Here is a 24,237-nt window from a genome sequence, read left to right as displayed (position 1 = left end):
TGATATCCTAGGAGCCCTTTGAAGCAGCTATTTCACATGTTATATTACCCTTATTCACACACACACACACACATTTATATATATATATATATATATATATATATATATATATATATATATATATATGCACTCAACCAAAAAAGTAAGTTCCCCCCTAGCATTTTTGGATATATCTCAAAAAGTATTTTACCGATTTTCATAATTCAAACAGGAATGGATAGGGAAATTTATTACTCATAACATGAATGTCATATCATTGCCACCAGATATCATTATTGATGTGAAAAAATGCATTTTATGTCAAAATGCATGGAAAAAAAGTTGCACTTTAGTGATTTGCATTGACTTTTACACAAATAAACAATCACTCATGATTCTGAACTTGTTCCTTAACCGGAACCCCAGCTTCAAGGAAAGCTGTAGCTCTCCCTCTTTCAAAAATTTGCAGACACGGCATGATGCAAAATGGCCTTAAGCATAGGTATTAACGTGATCAACCCAAATTGGCCTCGACTAACATTTTCATATTGAAAAGGCCTATTGTTTAAAAAGTATGCATAACATCTGTTTAATAGGGAAGCACATTGTACCTTAAGACATTCCTGAGAATTGCATAATTTAAAAGGGTCATTTGCTAACTTTCGTAGGAAATGTACACAATATGCTTCATATAACCTTAAGAGCAACTTTTTTCCCATGCATTTTGACATAAAATGCATTTTTTTTTCACACCAATAATGACATCTGGTGGCAATGATATGACATTCATGTTATGAGTAATAAAATTCCCTATCCATTCCTGTTTGAATTATGAAAATCGGTAAAATACTATTTGAGATGTATCCAAAAATGCTAGGGGGGAACTTACTTTTTTGGTTGAGTGTATATATACAGGGCTCGACGCTAACTTTCTTCTCTGATGGCCACTTTGGGCCACTGAAATCATTAAATTTTAAATTTTGGTGGCCCAAATAAACAGAAACATAACAATCCAATTAGAATCTTGAGTGCCTGATCAGGCCACTGCTAATGTCGAGCCTTGATAATATTGTAGATGGATGTGTGCATAGCATGAAGTTTGCTTGGCCAAGTATGTGATGGGTGCTGCATTGTATACAAGTAACAAAGGAAGAGCAAATGGACGTCTGCTGCCATGTCTGCTAGCTCTTCTTCCCTCAGTACTACATATATATATATATATATATATATATATATATATATATATATATATATATATATTATACATAAGAACAAAAACAAAACGAACAAAGTGCATGCTGTATTTACCAACAGTTTATTTCTGCACACAAGTTTTCAAGCGATTTGCTCCTTCTCAAGTGTTGATACTGAGAGAACAATAACAATTCAATTAAGAATTATTGTTAATTAATGTTATTTAATAAAATTGAAATAGAAATAATGTTTAATTGTTATTTAATAATAATTAAGAATTATTATTGTTCTCTCAGTATCAACACTTGAGAAAAAGTGAATCGCTCGAAAATGTGTGTGCTCAAATTAACTGTTGGTGAATACAACATGAACTTTGTTCCAGTTTTGTTTTTGATCTTATTATCACGCCAACACGTGGACAATCTACTCACTATATATATATGCATATATATACATAATATCATGAGTGAATGAATGAATTGGGGCTGGTACATCCAATGATGTGGCTTTTGCACATTTCATTTTGCCAAGTTTTCAGCCTTGATTACAGGTGTCTATGGCGGGGGGGGGGGGGGGGGGGGTCTTACCAAGCTCTGCAAGGGAAAACTTTTTCTTATGTTTACATGTTGAAATGAGTTCTGTACTTGAGTTCAGAATTGCTGGTTTCTTGACCGTGATAATGTGGTATTTCTCCCATAGACACAGGTTGCACCGGTTTGTTTTGGGCGAGTAGGGCACAATATAGTACAATACATTGTACTATATTGTACTACACGCGAGCTCCTATATAGTTGAGTACTGTCAGCCATATTGCAGTTCATACTCTACTTACATATATATATGTACATGCATACATATTTGGGGGTAATGCAGGTAACAGAATGTTGAGCCTTCACACTGCAAATTAAACACATAAGTGATGCATCATTACATTGCCCTTTTATAAATCAGAGATCACTAAAAAAAAAATAAGCGGAAAATGGACTCCATCAATATAACCTTTAAGAGTTTTCTAATTGAAGCAGGTGAATTAAATTTCAATTTAAAGCTTAGCATCTTGCAAACATTTGCCGAAAACCAAAGAATTATTTTCCCCGACATATGGAATTCGTGATGATGCATCACATGTTTAATAGATCTCGGCATACTGTATGAGCTGAAATTTTCGCGGTGGTTTTATTTTTGCGAATTTTGCGAATCGCTTTTGAACCGCAAAAATAACAACACGCAAAAATGACAACGCGCGAATAACTAAATTCAGTTAGACCCTCGCAACCACGAAATTAACAACACGTGAAAATGTCCTCCAAGTAGCAATTCGTGAAAATATCTGTACGTGAAAATTTCAGCTCGTACAGTACTATAGTCAAATTAAAAACAAAATTAAAGACAAATCACTATGTGAAAAAAGGGACAGTGACACAAAGATGTACATACACAAGCAATTTATTGACATCACTATAATACAAAATCCTGTGCCAAAATGCATTTTACAGATCCTAAAATATTTACGGTTCCAAGACCAGACCCATCAGTTCTAATACAGTTGTATTACAAATCTCTATTCCACACTCTTAACTAATCTACGTATATGGTATATGCCATATAGATTGTATTGTAATGGCTTTATTTTCAGCAATTTTGCAAGTTGACTAGTGTATTCACAAAATGAACACCATGCCAAAAAATTGTCCCCTTAGGATTAAAACTGCTGATTGCTCTTTGAAATGGGATCACACCAATTTCTCATTCTGTCAGTCAGGTTCTCAATCTTGAATTTAATGCCTTACAATGTAAATGGCTCACCAAAGTTGTCTTCAAAGAGTCAAAATTAACATACAGTGTATGTACTAGCAAAATATTGTGCAGTAAGCTTGTTCTACCAGGAATGTGCTGGGGAAATTAAACCATGCAAATGATCCTCCACAACACTTGCAGCATTTTTCCAGAAAAGTAGTGTCCATGCACAACTCTATGAAAGAGTTAGCGAGCTGGGTTGGTTGGTTGCCAAGCTTTCTTGCATTGTGCTTGTTCCAAGACTCATCCCGGTCACATTATATGCATAGACAATATAAGAGTGGGACATTTTGCTAAAAAGATTACGGGTTATGTCAGACAAGTCAAAACCTAACTTGCATAATTGGCCACTCACAGTTCGTGATACACAAGATTTGGGGAGGGATGAGAAATATCACATGGGAGAAACAATTAAAATATATAATAGTGAAGAATTTAACTGATTCATGAATACCCAAGGTCTTGCAAAATATGACGGAGGGTTTACACTGTCATCACAAGCCTAATAACATTCTAACTTTGTTTTAGCCTTTCCCTTCTTGTTCCTGTACTGTATGCTGACAAAGTTATCGCAGTATTTTTAGTTCAGCAAGGTCATAGGGCCCCCAAGAAAGTAATTTCATCCACATTTGGGAAACCTTACAGTGTAGACGAGTATTACTGTATCAAATGCAATAATTATATTTTGTGAGGTTATTATCTTCACAAATTTCACGAGTCAGGTGTCATTCACAAATCTATAAACACACAAAATTATTAACAGTGACATCAATATGAGGTGCACCCATACATTTCTTCATTCAATACTGTACTCCACAATCACGAATTTAACCACTCTTGCAATTGTTGCAAAGTCTCGATTTACAAAAAAAAATAGACTTGCTAAATATATGGCGTATACAGATAGGCACAATCTTATGGCAAAACTACAAATATTTTTCAAAGCAATTACACACATAGTGTCCATACGTACAATTACCCTGGAATTAAATCAACCATGCCATAAGATGGGGGGGGGGGGGGGGGTAAATGCCCTGATACAGATTTAAATATGTCTGCTTGACGTACTGTAAACTACGGTAAGATCAAATTATGCATCACTGTTATTGTTCATCATAGGCTCATAGAATCTTCAAAGAACTTAGGTCCCAATGACATACATGATGAGCACAGAAGATATGATTTCCTCGAGTCCCATTTGGCCGCTAAGTTGCTTCTGTTGCCCTCCACTTCCTGGCATATGGCACAACATGCCTGATACTTTCTGCTGTACCTGTCCACATTGTCCGAATTGGTTTGATAAACCCACAAAAGGTGATACTCAAGTGTCACATTATGATATTAGTATCCACCGCCTGATACGTTGATTCCATTCCGTCGATAGAATTCCGAGTTGACGTGGCCTACCCGCACATGTGCTCGACCAGGAGGATCAACAAAATCTTCAAGCTTGTGGCCATAGACTGTGGATGACAGCGTGGGGGTGACTTTTACTCTCTCCTGCCAAGTCAGAAAATATTGAAAAACATTTACATTAATCATGTACGTGTTCAGTGGTTGGGTGGCTGCATTATACCTAAAGAGGTTGTTCATGCAAATTGTGTACTACTTGTCTTCTAGACTGAATGTGCATAAATAATCAATCATCATTAAGATGAATGAAGCAATATGCATTGGATTTTCAAGCTTCTCTGAAAGAATGTATAGGACACATCAACTTATATTCATTAGCAGTACTAATGAATTCACAGGTCACAATTGAATTCACAATGCGAAAAGCCAGATTACAGTAGTCTGCAACAACCTTTGAACCATGGACTCTCAAAACATGGAATAATCTTTCAACAAAAGCAGTTGAAAACAACCTAGCAGAATGTGGTAATTTACATAGAAGTGCTGCATGATTGGCTTTTGTCGATTTGGTTGAAATTTCACCTGTTCTGTACATTCCAATATGTGACTAGTGCATACATGAATATTCATAACAATTTTCATGAAGATCTACCACTATCCAGTTTTTCAAATACTTCAGTCACGAGTCAATTTCGAGAGAGGGTCTGTAATGACACATTCATCAGCACATGCTCAGATTGTAACTGTGAACTGACTTATGCAGCAGCTCAATGTCTATAAGGTGGACACAAAAATCCCTGTTTCAAGGTACCATAGGTATTCTACAAGATATACTGCCTTTTGGGCAGAATGATGATGCGTGTAATACAGAGATCTTACTGCAGGTGTAAACACCCCAAAATGGCAAAAATGCATGTGGTAATATTCAAGCATGTACAATGGTATTTGGGGGGGGGGGTTGAAATATTGCTTTTTATTACCTCATCATTGACATGGAGCCCTTTTGACTTTGCATGCTCTCTGTCGCAACGATGTAGCTTCATGTTATACCCCTCTGGCTTGTTGAATAGTCTGTCATACGTGCAGTGGGCCTTTGGCTGCAAAGAAACAATATGACAAGAAACCATGGAAACAAAATATTAAAATGATAAACTTGCATGTAACACAATCATGAAATGACATCACATACTGCATGGTCACGGACTTTCAATTTTGGAATATGTTCAGAGACGGGCGAGTCTGCAACTGCTGATTTTGCATTACCATTTCAACCCTGTCTGTTCCACGTACAGGAAATGTTTCTTCTTTTTCTTCTTTGATACTGTCCAACACCCCTACAAGCAGGGGCCAACCAGACAGACTTGAATTTTGAGTTGCGATAATGACATTTTGTCACAGTCACGTGTTGTGATATGTAGTGTTTGGAGTTGAATGATTTAAGTGCCGTCAAAACCTGCTGCTATGGCAACCGAACACATTATTGGCTATTGCTGGGTATGGTATGATATGAAATGAAGCCGTGATCATTCCATCCTACCACTCAAACCAGCCTTTCCTCACATATCTGCACTGTCCACAAATCATAAGAGATTCAAAATGTTCATAATTTGGTTCATTAGACAAACCACACAAACAAGATACACAATTCAGTAGAATTTATTCATCTAGTTGCCTGAGTAAAATTTTACATGTCTTGCGAGTCTACATGCAGTCATATCTGAAAACCCGTATTAGGCCTACTTGTTGAGTCTTTATGACTACAAAAAATCTTAGTAGCAGAGTTCTGAGTGACAAAGAAAAGTAGAGAATGATTAGTATTGTTAGCCCTATCATACAATGTATGACTGTATTTTGAAGAGAACCCCCCCCCCCCCCCCCCCCTTCCCCCATAATTAATAGCCATGATAAAGTACACTGTATGAAGGCACTCTTAAAAACCCCGGCGTGCTCCTTCACACAGTTATACTATAGTACTGTACGCTTTGCGTAGTTCAGGCTGGTCGCAGTTGGGGGGCACTCTATTAAAAGTGTCCTGGAAATGTGTCAGACCATTCTTTGATAGATATCACAAACGCATTTCGTATAAATTTTCGACACAAGCAACATGTGATTGTGAAAAGTAGGCTACCTGGGGACCATAAAAACCTGAAGGATGCTCACCTCAACTTTACTGTTAAACGCGTTCATTTCAGCAGGATCGTTCCTGGTTGTAGGAACGTAGCTGAACGCCGATTTAGACGCCAGTGGATGGCCGTCGTCCATCAAACCTGGGTACTCTTTCAAAGGTTTCCTCTCGGTCTCAACAACTGATTCTGCGGTCTTTTCCATCTCCATTTTCTGTTTGCCTTGTCAGCTTCTTAAAGTGTCAAAATGGTATATTCTACAAGATTTAGCGTCGTCAAATTCCCACACAGGGAAGCGTAAAAAGGCTCCTAATTAGTGTGCTACACAGTACGTAGACAATCTGAAGAATGATTGAGAGAAAGCAGTCGAATGCATGTGACTGAACGTACAATACAAAACCAAACTTCCGGGTACTAGTATACAGTCGTTTCCTAGACACGGGTACACATTGACCTAATGAATATTCAACACTAGGACCATAATAGCACCCAGCCTGTCCGTTCATTGGTTGTTCCCTGATTGATTGGGCTAGACGTGCTCACAGCCCCTTGATGTGATTGCAGAACAGCTATATACAAATAAATGAACTGGCTGATTGATTTGCTTGTTTATTTGTTGTTTTTTGCATTATTTTTCTAATTCTTACAAAATAATTACAGTATGGTGTGCCACATGATAGGTCAGGCCAGGGAGGTGAGAGGAAACCTCCCTGGCCTGACCTAGATCTTGTATGGTGTGAATCCAATTCAATCACAATAAACGCTTTTGCAGCACATGTATTTGTTTGTTTGTTAGTGTGACGGAGAACCGTGATGTGCCTTGGTGAAACCAGGGTGGGGTGGAATAAAAGTGTCCATTCGGGACATGAGAGTTGGAGTTGGCAAACATGGCGTGAACAGTAGCAGTCATTCGGTGCTGATCCAAGAATGTTTTGTCGGTGTATGACAGTTGTTATGTCGGTGCTGACGGGTGTTCTGTTGGTGCATGACATGTGGGGAACATGTCCGGGAAATGAACATACAAACAAGCTGTCTTTTGGGTAGTTATTTCGGTGTTTGGTACATCGTTGTAATGATTGATGCCCGTTGGAGGTATGTGTAGTGTTCGCACTCATGTGAGATGTGTACACAGGTAGTGAACGTAACCGTGTCGTTCGTTCGTAGCGGTATTGTATACTGCGTGACATTGCACGGTTTGTGTAATGGGGCTGCGTTAGCAGTGGTTGTGAATGGAAGTGCGATTCGCGAAGCGATGCGATGAGTATGTTTTGCGCACTTGTACTGGTCTTCTCGCTAGCTGAATACCAGGGTTGACTTGCAGCATTGATTGCTGGAAAGGAAGGGTACGTATTATCGTTTCCTTTATGTCATTCTATCAGATTAGTGTGTCACTTTCTGGTTATTTGGATTAGCATCGTTAGATGTGGCTTTACGAGGAAATTGGCCTCGAGATATACGAGTGTTTGTCAGGTCTGAATTGCTTAGACTATTCTCGTAGTTCGGTACGCAGTGGAGTGTACTGTGGAAGTTGCGTTAGCGACGTAGTATTGAAATCTAGTCGGAAAGCTAGATGTGAATAATCATGGCAGCCAAGTTCGATGCTGCAGAGTTTGTGAAAGACGTCACTCTTGGTAGATTGAGAGGGTTAGTGAAAGCCCAATTGATTGAAGTTGCAACTCATGTAGATGCTGATATCAGAGAGTGTAGTCGAAAGAAAGAAATCTTTGCAGTTCTGGTGAAGAAGCTTGAACTGGGTGGTGTAGAAAATGAACACACAGACCAGAGTGAGAGTACAGATGAGATTGAGAGTGCTGGTAGAAAAACGGCTCCAAGTACTACTACTACATGTATTACTAGACCTGGTGAGATGAGGGTTGATTCCACACAACTAGAACTGGCTAGATTGGAGTTAGAAAGAGAAAAAAGTGAAGGCAGAAAATCTGAGACTCGAACAAGAGTTAATGAAACGTCAAATTGAGTTGACCCAGGCACAGGCCAGTAGCGTCCCAGGGGATAGGCCTAATGTTACTATGTCGAGACCAAAGACGCCCGATATTGCAAAAATGGCAAACACAATCCCCCGCTTTGATGAAGAGGATGTAGACTCTTTCTTTTTCTCCTTTGAGAGAATAGCCAGGAATTTGGAGTGGGAGAAGAAATATTGGTCTATGATAGTACAACAAAAGCTCACAGGCAAGGCACATTCAGTAGTGTCTGCTCTCTCGGATGAGGAGGCAAATAACTATGACACAGTTAAGGAAGCAGTCCTTCTTGCCTATCAGTTAGTCCCAGAAGCTTACAGGCAAAAGTTTCGAGGATATAGGAGAGGTTCGGGACAGACCTACGTAGAGTTTCAGAGAGAAAAAGAAATCATGTTTGATAGATGGGTTCGATCAATGAAAGTAGATCTCACTTACGACAATTTGAGAGAGATAGTGTTGATGGAGGAGTTCAAGAAATCGACACCTCCAGATTTGAGAACATATTTGGAAGATCGAAGAGTAGGGATCCTACATGATGTAAAGAGTGCAGCAGTCACCGCTGACCAGTATGAGTTGACACATAAAGTGAAAACAAAAAGTCCTGAAGGAAAGAGGAAGTTTGATCAGTCGAGAAATCCTGACACTCAAAAGTGGCACAGTAGTTATAGTGAACGCAGGGATAAAGTAAAGACTGAATCACAGAAAGAGCGACCAAAATCGCCACGGCCTCAATACAAAGAAGTGAAATGCTTTTTCTGTGGGAAAACAGGTCACATTAAGTCCGAATGTAAGCGATTGCTGGAACAAAATGAAGCAAAAGAAAAACAAAAGCAAAGAGCAACACATGGTTTAGTCCATGCAGACACACGTACACAGAACAGTTCAGATGCTGAAACAAAAGAGAAACCGAACCAGACAGCCACCAATGGTTTTGTTAAGTCAAGTGCAAGTGATGAACAGCGTCATCCAAATGTTGTGAAAAGTAATGTCTCAAAAATGACAGATAGGTGTTCAAGTGGTGTGGATGAAAAGTACAAGGACTTCATCTCCAAGGGTACAGTTACCATTGCTGAATTTAGAGTATCGGTTGTCATCCTTCGTGATACTGGAGCTACACAGTCCCTGATGGTAGGAGATGTGAAGGTATGCCCATAGACTGTAACACGGGTAGGAAAGTACTGATACATGATGTCAATGGAGGAACTCAGGCGGTCCCTCTTTTCCGAGTGAATTTGGATAGTGGACTGATTTCAGGGGAAGTGATTGTGGGAATTGTTCCATTTCTCCCTATGGATGGAGTTTCCTTTTTGCTTGGTAATGATCTTGCAGGAGGTCGAGTGAGTGTCCTTCCGGTTGTTTCCGAAGTCCCAGTGTACGAGCAGGAAACTGAAAAACTTGTCGATGAATTCCCAGAAGTATTTCCAACATGTGCTATCACAAGGTTTCGAGCAAGTGAAGCAGAGCGTGAGAGAAAGGAGTCTGAAAGTGAAATTCTCTTGGTGACACATTCTTTGGAAAGGTGACTAGTGAAGGTGAAAGAGAACAAAGTTGGGAAGAAGGTGTGTTCAGCCAGCCGGCTTTAATCAAAGCACAGATGGAGGATGAGGAGTTGTTGAAGTTGAGAGAGGGTGCATTGACTGTAGATGAGGCGAAGGGAGTGCCAGAATGTTTCTATGTAAAGTCTGGTGTTTTGATGAGGAAATGGCGTCCACCAGATCGTCCCGCAGATGAGGACTGGACGGTTGTTGACCAGATAGTTGTTCCTCCGCCGCATCGAAAGGAAATTCTACGTCTTGCACATGAAATTCCAATGGCCGGACACATGGGTGTCAAGAAGACTTTGTGTAGAATCAGAACTCATTTCTTCTGGCCCAAGATTGAGAAAGGATGTGTCTGAATTTTGTCGAACGTGTCATAAATGTCAAGTGGTAGGAAAACCACAACATGCCATTAGACCTGCGCCGTTGATTCCTATTCCGGCTTTTGAGGAGCCCTTTAGCCGTGTGATGGTAGATTGCGTTGGTCCATTGCCGAAGTCCAAGTCAGGATGTCAGTATTTATTGACTGTGATGGATGTTTCCACGAGATACGCAGAAGCATTTCCGTTGAGGAGCATAACTGCTAAGTCAGTTCTGGATGCCTTGTTGACTTTCTTTACTAGGTATGGGCTACCAAAAGAAATACAGTCGGATCAAGGTAGCAATTTCATGTCTCGTGTCTTTCAGGAGTTGATGTACCAGCTTGGTATTCAACAGATCAAGTCGTCTGCATATCACCCGCAATCACAGGGGGCCTTAGAAAGGTACCATCAGACGCTAAAGGCGATGTTGAAGGTCTACTGTCAGGATAATCCCAGGGACTGGGATAAAGGGATCCCTTTTCTTCTCTTCGCTGCTCGTGAAATGCCTAATGAATCCACTGGATTCTCCCCCTTTGAGTTGGTGTTTGGGCATGAGCCAAGAGGGCCCCTGAAAGTTGTGAAAGAGCAGCTGTTGTCTGATGAGGAAGACAAGGATTCCAATGCCTTAGACTACATTTCCATGTTCAGAGAGCGTCTTGTGAGAGCGAATGAAGTGGCGAGAGAACACTTGAAGTCTTCGCAACAGACAATGAAGGAAATCTTTGACCGAAAGGCAAAGAGTCGTGTGTTTGAGGTTGGAGACAAAGTCTTGGTTCTACTTCCATTGCCAGGAGATGCATTGAAGGCTAAATTCAGTGGTCCCTATGTAGTAGAGAGGAAGCTTGGGAAGGAGACTTATGTGGTGAGCATGCCTGATCGTAGAAAAACCAAGAGAGTTTGTCACGTGAATATGTTGAAGAAATACCATGAACGTGTAGAAGATGTAGGTGCAGTTGTGAGTGAGAGTGTCCTACACAGTGCTGAGAAAAGTGCAGAAGAGTTTGAATCTGATGCTCCAGATTCTCAGAGTGTGAGTTTCAAGTCGGGAATGATTCCGCGAGTAGAGAACTCAAAGGCACTAGAAAATCCAGAGTTACTTCTCAGTCATCTGTCTGATTCGGAGAGGCAAGATGTTGTCGACATCTTCCAGGAATTTCCGGAGGTTTGCAGTGATAAATTGGGCTGTGCAAAAGACACTGTTCATACAGTAGATGTTGGTGAAAATGCACCCATTAAGCAGCATCCATATCGGATTCATCCTGCTAAGAGAGAACAGGTGGATAGGGAGATAGATTTCATGCTTGCAAATGGAATCATAGAGCCTAGTAACTCAAACTGGAGTTCCCCAGTGGTGCTAGTCCCAAAGGCAGACGGAACGTCCAGGTTTTGTATCGATTACAGGAAGGTCAATACCATAACCAAGACTGATTCGTTTCCGCTTCCTTTGATTGAGGAATGTATTGATCGGGTAGGAAGTGCTGAGTATGTCAGCAAATTGGATTTGATGAAAGGGTATTGGCAGGTGCCATTAGACAAGGATGCAAGAGAGATCTCGGCGTTTGTCACGCCTTCCGGGTTATACCAGTGTCGTGTCATGCCCTTCGGGATGAAAAATTCCCCCGCAACTTTTCAACGGATGATGAATCGAGTTATTGCTGGTCATGATAACTGTGTTGTCTATATAGACGATGTGTTGGTTTTCAGCAATACGTGGGAGGAGCATGTTGCTCATCTTCGAGAGCTGTTCCAGAGGTTGTCACATGCAGGACTCGTGGTGAATCTGGCCAAATGCGAGTTCGGGAAAGCTTGTGTGACCTACCTAGGTCACAAGGTAGGCCGAGGTAGCGTCGCACCACGAGATGCTAAGGTCCGAGCCATCGTGGACTTCCCAGTGCCGTCATCGAAACGGGAGCTTCAGCGCTTCTTGGGAATGTGCGGATTCTACCGGAGATTCGTTCCCAACTTCAGTCACCTGGTGGTGCCCTTGACGGACCTGTTGAAAAAGGGCACAACGTTCCAGTGGTCGGCGAGCTGCCCGGATGCGTTCCAGAAGCTGAAGGCCGTCTCATGAATGATCCCGTGCTCATCGCACCAAACTTCGAGAGGAGCTTCCAGCTAGCTACGGATGCTAGTGACCGAGGAGTAGGAGCCGTGCTACTTCAGGATGACGACAACGGACACAGCAAACCCGTGTGTTTTCTCTCCAAAAAACTGAATCGCCATCAGCAAAAGTATTCAACTGTGGAGAAGGAATGCCTCAGTGTCGTTCTAACCGTGCAACATTTCGAAGCGTATTTGGACGGTGGAAGAGACATCGTGGTGTACACTGACCATAACCCATTGACATTCTTAGAACGCTTCAAGCACAAGAATCAGCGTCTCTTCCGTTGGAGTTTGATTCTCCAACCGTACCCACTGAGAATTGTGCACATAGCAGGAAAGGACAACAAATTAGCAGACGCTTTGTCGCGAGTTTGAAACTGTGCCCGCTGATAATGTTGCCGAACGATAATTATATCAAATCTACAGTGAAACCTACATCAAGCTGAACATTTCAAACAAGACTAAAAACAGACAAGAAACTGATGTTGATATTTTTTTGTATATGACAAAGTATACAGGTGTTTATGTATTTTCGTTCAGTTTCTTCCTTTCCCAAGGATCTGTGAGGAAGAAAATTGTATTTATGTTAATCATGTTTGTTTTAAGCGAAAACAGTATACAGTATGTGAGTGATGCTAGGAAGTATGAGAAAGTACTAGTACACACATCGATATTCTGTCTTTATAAGGAGACATCGCTTGAAAAATTTAATGATGTGTTACACGCCAAGCATTGTATGATACAGTTGTATTTTGAAAACCCAACATTACAGGAAGCGCCAGGATACAATATCTGTGGTGTGTAAGATTACGGTGAAAGTTGTGCTTCAGTTGCACACTTATATTCTGATTTCATTCAATGTATCCCAAAGATCAAAAGATTCAGATTTGTATGTATACCGATACGTTACTAGCAAATGCAAAAACAGTATAGCAAAACACAACCGGCCAGTCACAGGAAAACTGTTGATCAAATTATGAGTCATAATTATGTCAACCGATTTGTGTTAAAACAACAGAATTTGTGTTGTTTTGTATAAATGAAAAGTGTTGAGTGACAGTGAGGCATAAAGAAGCCAAGATGTTATAATGTCACTTTTGTAAATTAATAACCTGTATATGTATTTCGTTACAGAGTGACAGCGTCACATCTGTGTGTCAAGTATGATCTCGGTATTTTCCAGAGTTTGCACATAATTACAACATCTTATCGCGTGACCAGTACATGTGTGTGAAGGGACAAAAAGAAATGTCCGAAGTTCAAAATTTTGTTGTTGTTTTGGCTAACGTATGACGCAGAGTTGACATAAGTATAAGATGTATTAGCAAGTACATTGAGTAGATGTACACATGTGTTGACGTGTTTAAATACGATTTTGTTATAATCAGAAATGTGTCTGTGTTACCACATTCAGTGAAACTCCAGTGAAAGTCTGTGTTGGAAAAACAGACATATCTTTGCAACAGTCAGAACAATTTCGTGAAGAAAGTGTATTTTTGGTTTTCACATTAAAGATGAAGTGTATGTGTTACCAAAAACAAAATACTATTCATGCCTGAAGTTATGTAAGTTTATTGGTCAAATATGTGAGGATATAATTACAGTCGAGACTACCAGAAAGCACAGTCTCAGTCAAAATGTTGATACTACTGGAGAAATGATTGATTACATCTGGTGTAATCTTTCCGGATTATGTGCACCCGTATGTGCACCCGTATGTGCACCCGTTGAAAACAGTTTCACATGTGTATTACTGTAAACATATTGATATTGTATTTACATGTTTTGTATGGGGGCTTGTCAAGTTTTCATATATTGTTCTAAAAGTGGACAATTGATGCCGGAGTTAACTGATTCTGATAGGCTCAAAATCAGTAATTATAAGTGTATAGTATGCCAGGTGAGTTTGTAAGAAAACAACACAAAACTATTTGAGTTTGTATAGTCGTGTAAGCTGAATACGTGTAGTAAGCAAGAACAGTGAAGTAAGCCTTACAACGAAGGTGTTTATAGTCGAAAAGTTACATTCATAACTTTCCTCTTGTTGGGGGGAGGTGTGACGGAGAACCGTGATGTGCCTTGGTGAAACCAGGGGGGTGGAATAAAAGTGTCCATTCGGGACATGAGAGTTGGAGTTGGCAAACATGGCGTGAACAGTAGCAGTCATTCGGTGCTGATCCAAGAATGTTTTGTCGGTGTATGACAGTTGTTATGTCGGTGCTGACGGGTGTTCTGTTGGTGCATGACAGTTAGTTTTGATAAGCTCGCATGTAATTATAGTAATTATAATAGATGACAAAAGTACACTTCTTTTCTCGTCATGCTTACACAGCGGAAATTTACAGAATATGATGCACGACCATAACAAAAAGAAAAAAGAAACAACAATAACAAGAAAGGGAATTTCTGTGTCCTTACGAAGACCACCCGAATGTTTTTAGTGTGAGTAGAAGCCTATACTCGGATGAATTCAGGAGTCTCGATTATGTTTCTTACTGCCTGGCAATTAATTTCAGCTAAAAGCATTGTTATTTGTATCTTATACCTATAGGGCATTCAGTTAAAGATATCGTGTGGTTTCTGGTATTCCATCCAACTTTTGCGTGACCCGGTTTCATCCTTCTTTAATAGAAAAAACAATTGTTAATGTCAATATTATCTATTCCTAAACATTTGTAAACAGTTGTTGTTTGGTTTTGGTTTTAATGGCGTGTATCATTTAATATTAAGTATTTACGCACTAAAAAGACACTCAGTAGCCTGTTTTCAAGACGCTCTAGATCACAACTCCTCGATAGCAGCACATGGATATAATCATATTTTTATAGGCCTATCATCACTTGTTAATATGTGGACATAATCGATGTACAGGGGCCGTTTTGTCTTGACTTATTTTGTTTCGTTTCTTTTTGTGTGTGTGTGGGGGGGGGGGGGGAGGGGGGCTGTGGGCCGATGGGTGGGATGGTAAATGGTTGACACCTTCCCTACTTCGACGGGAAGAAACTCCGGGCGATATTTAGTCATAATTGATTATCAGGTTTTAATGAACATATCACTTCGGCGTAGATATAGAATTGCATTTAAAGACTTTGACCACGGTTTAAACTATGTCTTTTGTAGACTGTGCCCCAATGTTTGTTTACGCACGCACGCACACCCACACATGCACATAATATATATATATATATATATATATATATATATATATATATATATATATATGTATATATGTATATATATATATATATATATATATATATATATATATATATATATATATATACATACATACATATTATATCAATGTTGGCAAAATGATCTCTCATGTCTTATATGTCATTTAAATGCTGTTTATGTATATATTGTATTGTATATTTTGTAATATATTATATATATATGGACAAAACAAATATTCATGATATGGACAATAAATCAAATGAAATGAAAATTAAAATATCCCTGCATACGCGCTCACATAAACTCACACACACACACACACACACGCACACAAAAATATACAATAACGAGAGACACCATGACTGCGGCCATGTGCATTTATGTACAGGGATAATTATGCTACACAACCTTTCAGTTATTAAGGTGTGTCAGCAGGAGCGGGACCCTTATTTCAAGGTTTTATGTCGAATGATGATCGCTGCATGTATAATAAACATTTAACAACGGAGATAGTGAAGATGATGTGTGATAATCTCCTTGATGATTATCATCATCCTCATCAACATCATAAATCTTTATGGTCGATTGATATCATCGTTATAGCAATAATTAGAAAAAAATAAAACTTGGATTGTGAAATTTATTTTTCTTTTACGCAGTAGCTTCCTCCCACAATGTCAGAAGCTGAAACGTAATGCAAATACGGTATCCGTGACGGGCGTTTATACTATAGACATTAGAGGAATTCATTTGCATCAACTTGCATGAATTCTGCTCTCCGGTTAAGATAGTTTAACAAAAGCAAAAAAAAAACAAACAAACAAACAAACAAACAAACAAACAAAACAACAAAGACACAAACACGTTTACGCAGAATCGCGGCAGCAGATGATGACAGGAGATTATCTTGGTGTGGCTATTGGAACTGCTATTGTATAGCAGAGCCTTGTCAAGGCTCTGCGCTGCTGTATAATGTGAAAGGCCGCCCTCAGCGGCACGTATCTTGGACAGGCTTGGCATCTTCGATCAATGACGCACATTAACTTTTACTGTACATTGTCTGATTGTTACCTTCGGAGTTAAGTGATTATCGAAGATCTCTTCAAAGTGCATCTTAATTACATATTACTATGATCAACAAAAATAATTGAAAACATCGCGACATTGTCCGAGACTGCGGATAGGGAGGAGAGATGTGAATGATAATTGATAATGAGGCATTTAATGGCTAATTAATAATGAACAATAACTTACTGCTTATTATATCACTTGTGTATACTTTACTATTGTACTATTTTAAGTATTCATACTATAAATTATATTCCTATGATACTACATTGTGCTCATATTACATAAATTATACACTGCACTATTTTTTTTTCACTGCCACTACTTCCTACTTCACTGCTGATGCTGCGACAGCACTGCTATTTATATCATGTCCGTGGTGCCAGTATTTGACTCTAATAATATTCATTAAAATCTGTTCATTTATATCGGCAATCTAATTAATATTTCATTTGCCTTTAACCAGGACTATTTTTTGCCAAATCTGTATTCTCTTTTTCTGGTTCGAAATTTTGGAATTCTCTTGATAGTAATATACAGAAAAGAAGTTTTAAGTCTGAAGACCTTTACCTTTAGATTGAAGAAAATGTTACATTTCTTAATGACTTATATTTTTGTTTTTAAGCCTTAATTTCAAGTCCCATTTTAACCACAATCGTTTATCGTTTACTATATTATATAGAGCTCCTCTTTACACTCCTTAATTTTGGGAGCTGATATCCCTTACTTGCCTCATGTGTCCTGGTTTTGACCCATCATCTTCCTCTTCCTTCTTTTTTTTTTTTCTCTCTGTCCACTATGTATATATGATAGTTTCCTCCTGTCATTTATTCCACTTACTTACTTTTCCTCTTTCCCATAATTACAATTAGAGAGCTATTTGTTGCTGTGTCTGTATGTGTGTACTTTCTTTGTCTTCTCTGTCTTCTTTTACTTTTTTGCCTCGTTTTATCTGTTTTGTAACTATCAGAGACCTTTTATTAAGAGAGCTGGACTGCAGACTACAAGCTCTGCTTTTAGCAGCCCCTCCATTTCCAACCATTTTTTTTTGTACTTGTCGTAAAATTTACAAATTTATTGTATCACTGTTCTTGTTTTTCATTGCATTGCTGTACGAGTATGTGTGTTCAAAATCATAATATGTGTTGGATATGAAAGAAAACGAAACGAAATCAATAGCCATTATAGAAAATCTTTCAGACAGCGAAATACGCACTATATCCTGACTATATTGGAAATGAAGTTCTGTTTATCGACGAGTCCTCAAGCGCAAAGAAGAAGAAGAAGAAGAAGAAGCTTGACACCAAATTACTGAACTTTTTTGTTGTTTTACTTACTTAAAAAACAACACAGACACACAAACACACACAAAATCAATCGAGTTAACCTCCCCAGCACACAATATCCCTTTTGCAATCGAAGACAAGTTTGTCATTACCTGTAGAATTCGGTTATTTCCCCCAAAGTTTCGTATACAGTAGCCATGGACAGGGGCTGATTAGCCTTGTATCAATTCTGCTGGGAGAGGAAGGTTTGGTATAGGATAGGAAAAAAGAGGAGCAGACGCTATAGGGAGGAGGGGAAAGTCGGGGAGGGGCCTTGGGCGGTGTTCCGGATTTTTTTTTTTTTTTTTTTGGGGGGGGGGGGATGGGGGAGGGGTCTTCAAGGCAGAAAAAAAACAAACAAAACAAAACCCTGTAAGAACCCCGCGTTCGGGTTTGCACCTGTGAGATAGGGAATGCTTTCAACCTTCATGGGGGGGGGGGTGCGGGGTTGGTGGGCGTGTTTGAGTGGGCTGGAGTAATAATATTTCATTCTCCAGAGCTCATATATATTAATGTTGATCACATTGAACAACATGAAGAAAGTTATTGTAATCATGCCATAAAGAATCGTATATATACTGTTATAAACAAATCCAATTAAATTGAGTTGAATTGGATTAAATTGATTTGAATGAATTGAATTGAATTGAATTGAATTGGATTGAATTGAATTGAATTGAATTGAATTGAATTGAACTGAATGATAAATCATATTTTGCCAAATCAGATGATAGGTCAATCACTACACTTTACAGTCGAATTTGTCACTGACATGTAAGGAGGGTGATGATATCACGCAGGATCCTATATTGGTCCGCTATTATCAGCTGGTAATCATTTTTGTTGGTAGTGGAGAATGCACAAATCAAAACAATACATTTAGAAAAGCATACTGTTACCAGGAAAAAAAAACCCAGGAGATCCGGACCATCTCTTACGTCATTTATGTCAAGTTTGACTCCCATTTTGCATGACCAAAGGACAAACTACAAAATAATGTATATTTCGCTTGATGTTTTTAAGGTCAGCCTCACGTTTATTGATCTTAAGTAATCTTCTTTCAACCTCATCATTCTGCATAATTATTATTGTCTTATATTGACTCGATTTGTTTCATGCCTTTGTAAGGTAAAGTTATGCTCATCAAAACTTTATTTAGGCACTATTGGACGATCACTTCTTGATACACACAACCGAGAGAATAGGCGTGAGTCACTGTTTAATCTGCATGGTCGATATAAATGGCATTTTCCAAGGGGAAATCTGACGTAAACAAAATTAGATTATGACTCTATATAGATGTTGTCATCAAAGGCCATATTCACCTTCAAAATCATGGCATTTAAGATATAATCTTTGACCCTTATTTGCACAATCAGATGGCCTAATCGAATAAGATGATAATTATGATCGGTTGATCACATTTTATGTGCCTACAAAAATGTCAATTATATAGGGAAATCGGAATACAACATCACAAACAAACTTTAAGAATCAATTACAACATTTTGCGACTTAAGAGGGAATTGAGAAAATACGGAAGGAATATATACCTTCATGCAGTGACATTGTCATGTAAATTCATTATTGGGAAAAATGCATCCCGTAGTGTTTAATACACGTATGCCGCCTACTTATCAAGTTTTCACCACGATGACGTAATGTCAAGTTGTGATACTGTTTACTCAGTAGTAAAGGAAAGGTAATTGTGTCACTTCCAACGTATTGAAATTTGGGTTAGAGTTGAGAAAAAAAAAAGTATGAGAAAATTAATTTTAAACAACATGAAGTCACCCTATGTCAGATTTCCGAAATGTTCAGAATTGTCTGAAACGTACTCATGTAATTAGTCTTATGAGCAAAACTGTTAAGATGAGAGTGACTCTCGACCTGAAGTATAATGTCTCAGAAAAAATACCTCCTATGATTAAGAATTACATTTGGCTACAAAAGTATCATGATCAATAATTTGATTCATATGCAATCTGTAAAAAAACAACAAACCAACAAACAAACACAGAATGACGTCATGTATTGTCGAAGTTGATCGCCATGATAAATGATTGAGGAAAATTTTGCTTTGAATTGGTCATGTCAATGACATTTTGAGATGCTGGTATTTTAAATCGACTTAGGAAACTGAAAGAAGATAAACGAATAAAGAAAGAAGATTCTGACAATTACAAAAACGAATAATTATTTTCAATAAACACCGTAAGTTCTCACTTTTTTTTTTTGTCACTGTCTGAGATTTAAAAAAAAAAAAAATCCTCTGCAAATTACTATGTGGTGAGTGTTGCTTTGATGCTAATAATCACCCGTCATTTTGAGATCGGTGATTGACGTAGGTGTCGGTGAGTACTGCTAGTCTGCTTCCCAGGTACAGTCTATACACAATATTGCAACAAAGCCCATTATTATTATCATCACAAAATATGATCAGTTACCGAAACCTATAAATTTCACAGAAAGCCTTACATAATGCTTAAACAATAAAATAACACTTTCTTTAATGTAAATATGCTTATTTTGACAAGCACAAGAAGTAGTAATGTCCACATTTACTAATTCAGTGGCCTTCACCGTAGACTAGTTGCAGTTCGTGTTCATTCGTGTGTGATGTGTTACCTATGTGTGTGTACGTATACGAATGGGATGGTGACAATCTCGGGTGGACGATGGGGCCGATCTACTTCCTACTTATTTGGGGGAGATGTGAGGTCGACATTGCCTAGACAGCTAGACCAGGTGACACATAATATCTCGTGTATACTTCTTTGTGCAGAATGATGGCGTATTTACGTCAGTAATTCTAAGATAGGTAAGAATCATACTGTAATAACGTGCCGAAGACAAAGTGCGAGTGCGAGTGTATGCATGACCGCGACCGATGACTGCACTGCGTAGACCCTAACGTATAACACTATAGATAGTAGAATCTCTATGGTGCAAGACTCAGTCTCAAGAGTCATACCACGACTAGACACTTTGTAACAGTTAAGAATAGTAGGTTACACACCGGTGTCCGGTCGGTCTTTCTGCTGATGATTAACGCTGGGAAGCAGAATTGGGTAGATATTTGGGTAGGTATTTAGTACTCAGTACCTCATACTCATAGGAGACCCTACCATTTTACACTAACATGACTAAGTAATGACATGTCGTGACTAGTAACGTTAGTAGAAATCTGACTATACTTCTCATCATCATGGCTCTAGATAACTATACACAGACCTGTCGCTGTACACAAGTGTAAGTCGCGACAGGGCTGTACGGTGTGGACACTCCGTAATCTCTGTATTCCGGGGCGCCGACGCGATTTTGAATTTACTGCACCATATTTGTTACTAAGACTACATAAGGTGAAAACTTAATCTATTTAGCTACCGTTTTCAGCTATTGATATTGATATACTCATTTTATAACTTACCAAAAATTGCACCTTTTTTAATCCTGTACGCCGCAGAAATTGTAGAAATTGCAGAAATGATTCGAAATGTCGGCGCAGCACTGGGCAAAGAGGGCGCTGTCGACTTCGCGGGCGTACAAACTCTAGCAGCGCAATTTGCATCGTTCAAAGCTGGGAAAGGTTTATTTTGAATGGCCCCGCGATGATCACAGCATTCCGGGTTAAGATTGGACTTTTTGCTCAGTGTATGTTGCGTGAGGGCTCACTATGGACTGAAATACCATGCTCATAGTCCAAGTAGCTCAATTCACATGAGTGATTCGTAAAATTTGTGAAAAGAATGTAGAAATTTTCAATAGTTTTGTTGTTGTGTGGCCGTGTTCGAGGGGTTTAGTAGATATGTGTAGGGGTTCCGTAGATATGTGTATCACACACCGTCAGACCCCGTGCTAGCTTAGCGCACGGGGTCTGGTCGGGCTAGGCTCTAGATAGCTTAATATGTCTACCTTAAACAAAATAGTGACACTATTGACAGTCATCAGTCGTGCGATCGTGCAGTCCATCAAGTTCAGGGCACCAAATTCACCAGTGTAGGATTAGACAGAAAGATCCGTCTGTCCGGAGGAGTGTTTTATTTTTTTGACATTATCGCTCTCCTCCGCTCAGCTCCGTAGACAGACGAAGTTGGTAGTATACATCGCTGTGTGGAAGCTCTTAACCACTGTCTCTATGGAGAATTGGGTGATCGGCAAATTCGAACTTGTATATAGCAAAATCAACATTTCAAGTATTCATTGCACTCACCAGATTAATCATATCATATATCCAACATTTTGGTAGAATTTTCATGATTAAAGATGCAACTACCAGCCCGTCAATATGGTCATAACACTAAACAGCTCTTCAATATATGAATCCATTAGCCAATCACATGCAAGGTAGTTTCTACGTGTTTTTTTATTTAAACACGTACCTCGCATTTGATTGGCTAACACTAGTAACAGATTCAAAATGGTGACTTACTGCTAGCGAACGGCGATGTTGCAAATATGGATAAAATTTCTGCGTTAACACCTAGTTACTGTGAGTATTTCGATTGCACAATGTGAGAAATTTATCCCAAATATTGCTGAATAATGTGTCATGTCATGTCAAACTTGTTTGAATGTAAAAAAGCTGTCTGAAATTTGGTTTATCGTAACGTTTGATCTGTGCGCGACCGCTGGCAGCGCATCCACACAAGAGCCAGCATCATTGACTTCGGTCTGTATAAGGAGGGGATCCGTGAAGCCAGATGCAGTCTCCGCGGAACATTTCCCCGACGACCAGATACAGACCGATCTTTCAGTCAAGTGTAGGATATACTAACGTTGAATAGCTTATTTCAAATCGCTCACGTGAATTTGAATCAAATTGGCCGTTGGAAGGTAATCAAATTGGCTGTTGGAAAGTGTTGCTATCGACATTGTACCTGAAAAGATTTTTCGCATAGATCAGTAAATGGCTGACAACAGTTTCAGATTGTGCAGGCACTATCGCTCGTAAAGAGCAAGTTGTTCTGAGTGAAACATGAAAGTTGACATCTACATGTGTAACGATTATATCAAAGCTTACTGGTGTGACTGATTTCTTTTAAGTTTAAATGAGTGATTGGAAATAAGCTAATCAGTATATCCTGCGATTTTTTTTTCTTTAATTTAGTTCAGTAGAGTCCGACATCTATGTACATGGATGCAAAAGTACATTAGCACCACAGTCGAGGCAGTCTGTCATACATAACCTGTCTATTTGTTCTGCATGTTATGTATAGTTAGTGGCGAAACCTTAAGCTATGATCGGATCACAAAATCGGATTGGCAAATTTGCTGATAAAAGTGGTATTGGTTAGGAGATCCGCAGTATGATTGGCATCATATGTCTTTTAAAGTAGTCTTTTTCTCTTCTTTCCAGATTTGCAGCATCACTTCAAGCAGTGGAAAATCTCTGTTTCAGTGAGGGCAACCAACACAAAGGGCATGAATCGAACAGGAAGTGGGAGCTGCCAGAAGTGGAACCCCCTGATTGTTCTTGTGCCAAACTTGTCCGTGTTACATTCATGATCGTGTCCGCCTGGCTCTCCTACCTTCTGCTTCGAGAGACAGTCGTGCGGCAGTGGCCCCCGATCGGCCCTGCGATTGTCGGCTTCCTACGGCGCTGCATTACCATGGGCAACTCATGCATCAGCAAGGATCACAGACGCAGGACCCTCGACCATGGTGGCGAGCGCTACTCGGAGACAGCACGTTACGCCTCCCCGCAGAGCCCGACCAATCACAGCGCCCAGGCGGTGCAGCCCCTCAACTCCAACAGGCAGGCCCGGGCCCAGATGACGGCTGAGGGCACGCCCCGGTTCATGCAGGTGGTCCGAAACATGGCCGCTGCCCCCCTGGCCTTCCCATCAGACTCCTCCTACAACAGCGATGAGGACGAGTCTGAGCATGTAGATGCACTAATGCTAAGGACGTTGGAAGTCATTAGAACACTCGTGGATAAGTAAGTTCCCAGTGGTGCCCACCTATGGATGGATTAACTTAGAGAGGAGTTGTGTTCGTCTGTGTGACATCATGTAGTGCTGCACAATTCCTATGGGACGGATTAGTTCTGGGAAGATGGATTGCCGGATTGTCATGAATTTCAAGTCTTTGTCACATTTTTGTCAGATTACGAACAGAATTAAGTTCTTTGGTAGTACAGTCTACTGTAAACGCAGAACCTTTGTTACGTTATGTGTGTTTTTTTCACATGATTCTTAATGCCCAAATCTGCACTTCTGTGAGTTTCTTTGACT

General features: G+C 39.5%; 3 protein-coding genes across 3 annotated transcripts in view; 2 read left to right on the top strand and 1 right to left on the bottom strand.

The window, feature by feature from the left end:
• Positions 1-2,609: 2,609 nt before the first annotated feature.
• On the bottom strand, positions 2,610-6,798 carry LOC140232880 (cilia- and flagella-associated protein 90-like). Its single transcript, XM_072312994.1, has 3 exons — positions 6,484-6,798; positions 5,304-5,420; positions 2,610-4,470 (listed from the first exon to the last, which is right to left on the bottom strand). Exons 1-3 carry the CDS (start codon positions 6,655-6,657, stop codon positions 4,312-4,314), a joined length of 450 nt encoding a protein of 149 aa, XP_072169095.1. The 5' UTR covers positions 6,658-6,798; the 3' UTR covers positions 2,610-4,311.
• A 2,626-nt stretch (positions 6,799-9,424) lies between these two features.
• LOC140233298 (uncharacterized) lies at positions 9,425-12,399 on the top strand. The gene is made up of 3 exons (XM_072313408.1): positions 9,425-9,571; positions 10,654-11,711; positions 12,033-12,399. The coding sequence occupies exons 1-3, from the start codon at positions 9,425-9,427 to the stop codon at positions 12,397-12,399; spliced, it is 1,572 nt and encodes a 523-aa protein (XP_072169509.1).
• Positions 12,400-23,501: 11,102 nt separating this feature from the next.
• Positions 23,502-24,237, top strand: part of LOC140232937 (RING finger and SPRY domain-containing protein 1-like) — a 38,193-nt gene continuing 37,457 nt past the window's right edge. The window contains exon 1 of the mRNA XM_072313045.1: positions 23,502-23,942. Within this exon, the coding sequence (XP_072169146.1) occupies positions 23,506-23,942 (437 nt within the window). The 5' untranslated portion in view covers positions 23,502-23,505. The remainder of the gene's footprint in view (positions 23,943-24,237) is intronic.

The sequence above is a fragment of the Diadema setosum genome, chromosome 9 (genome assembly GCF_964275005.1).
Source record: "Diadema setosum chromosome 9, eeDiaSeto1, whole genome shotgun sequence".
Classification (NCBI taxonomy): domain Eukaryota; kingdom Metazoa; phylum Echinodermata; class Echinoidea; order Diadematoida; family Diadematidae; genus Diadema; species Diadema setosum.
The sequence above is the reverse complement of the archived record's forward strand: the minus strand, read 5'-3'. Positions and strand labels throughout refer to the sequence as shown.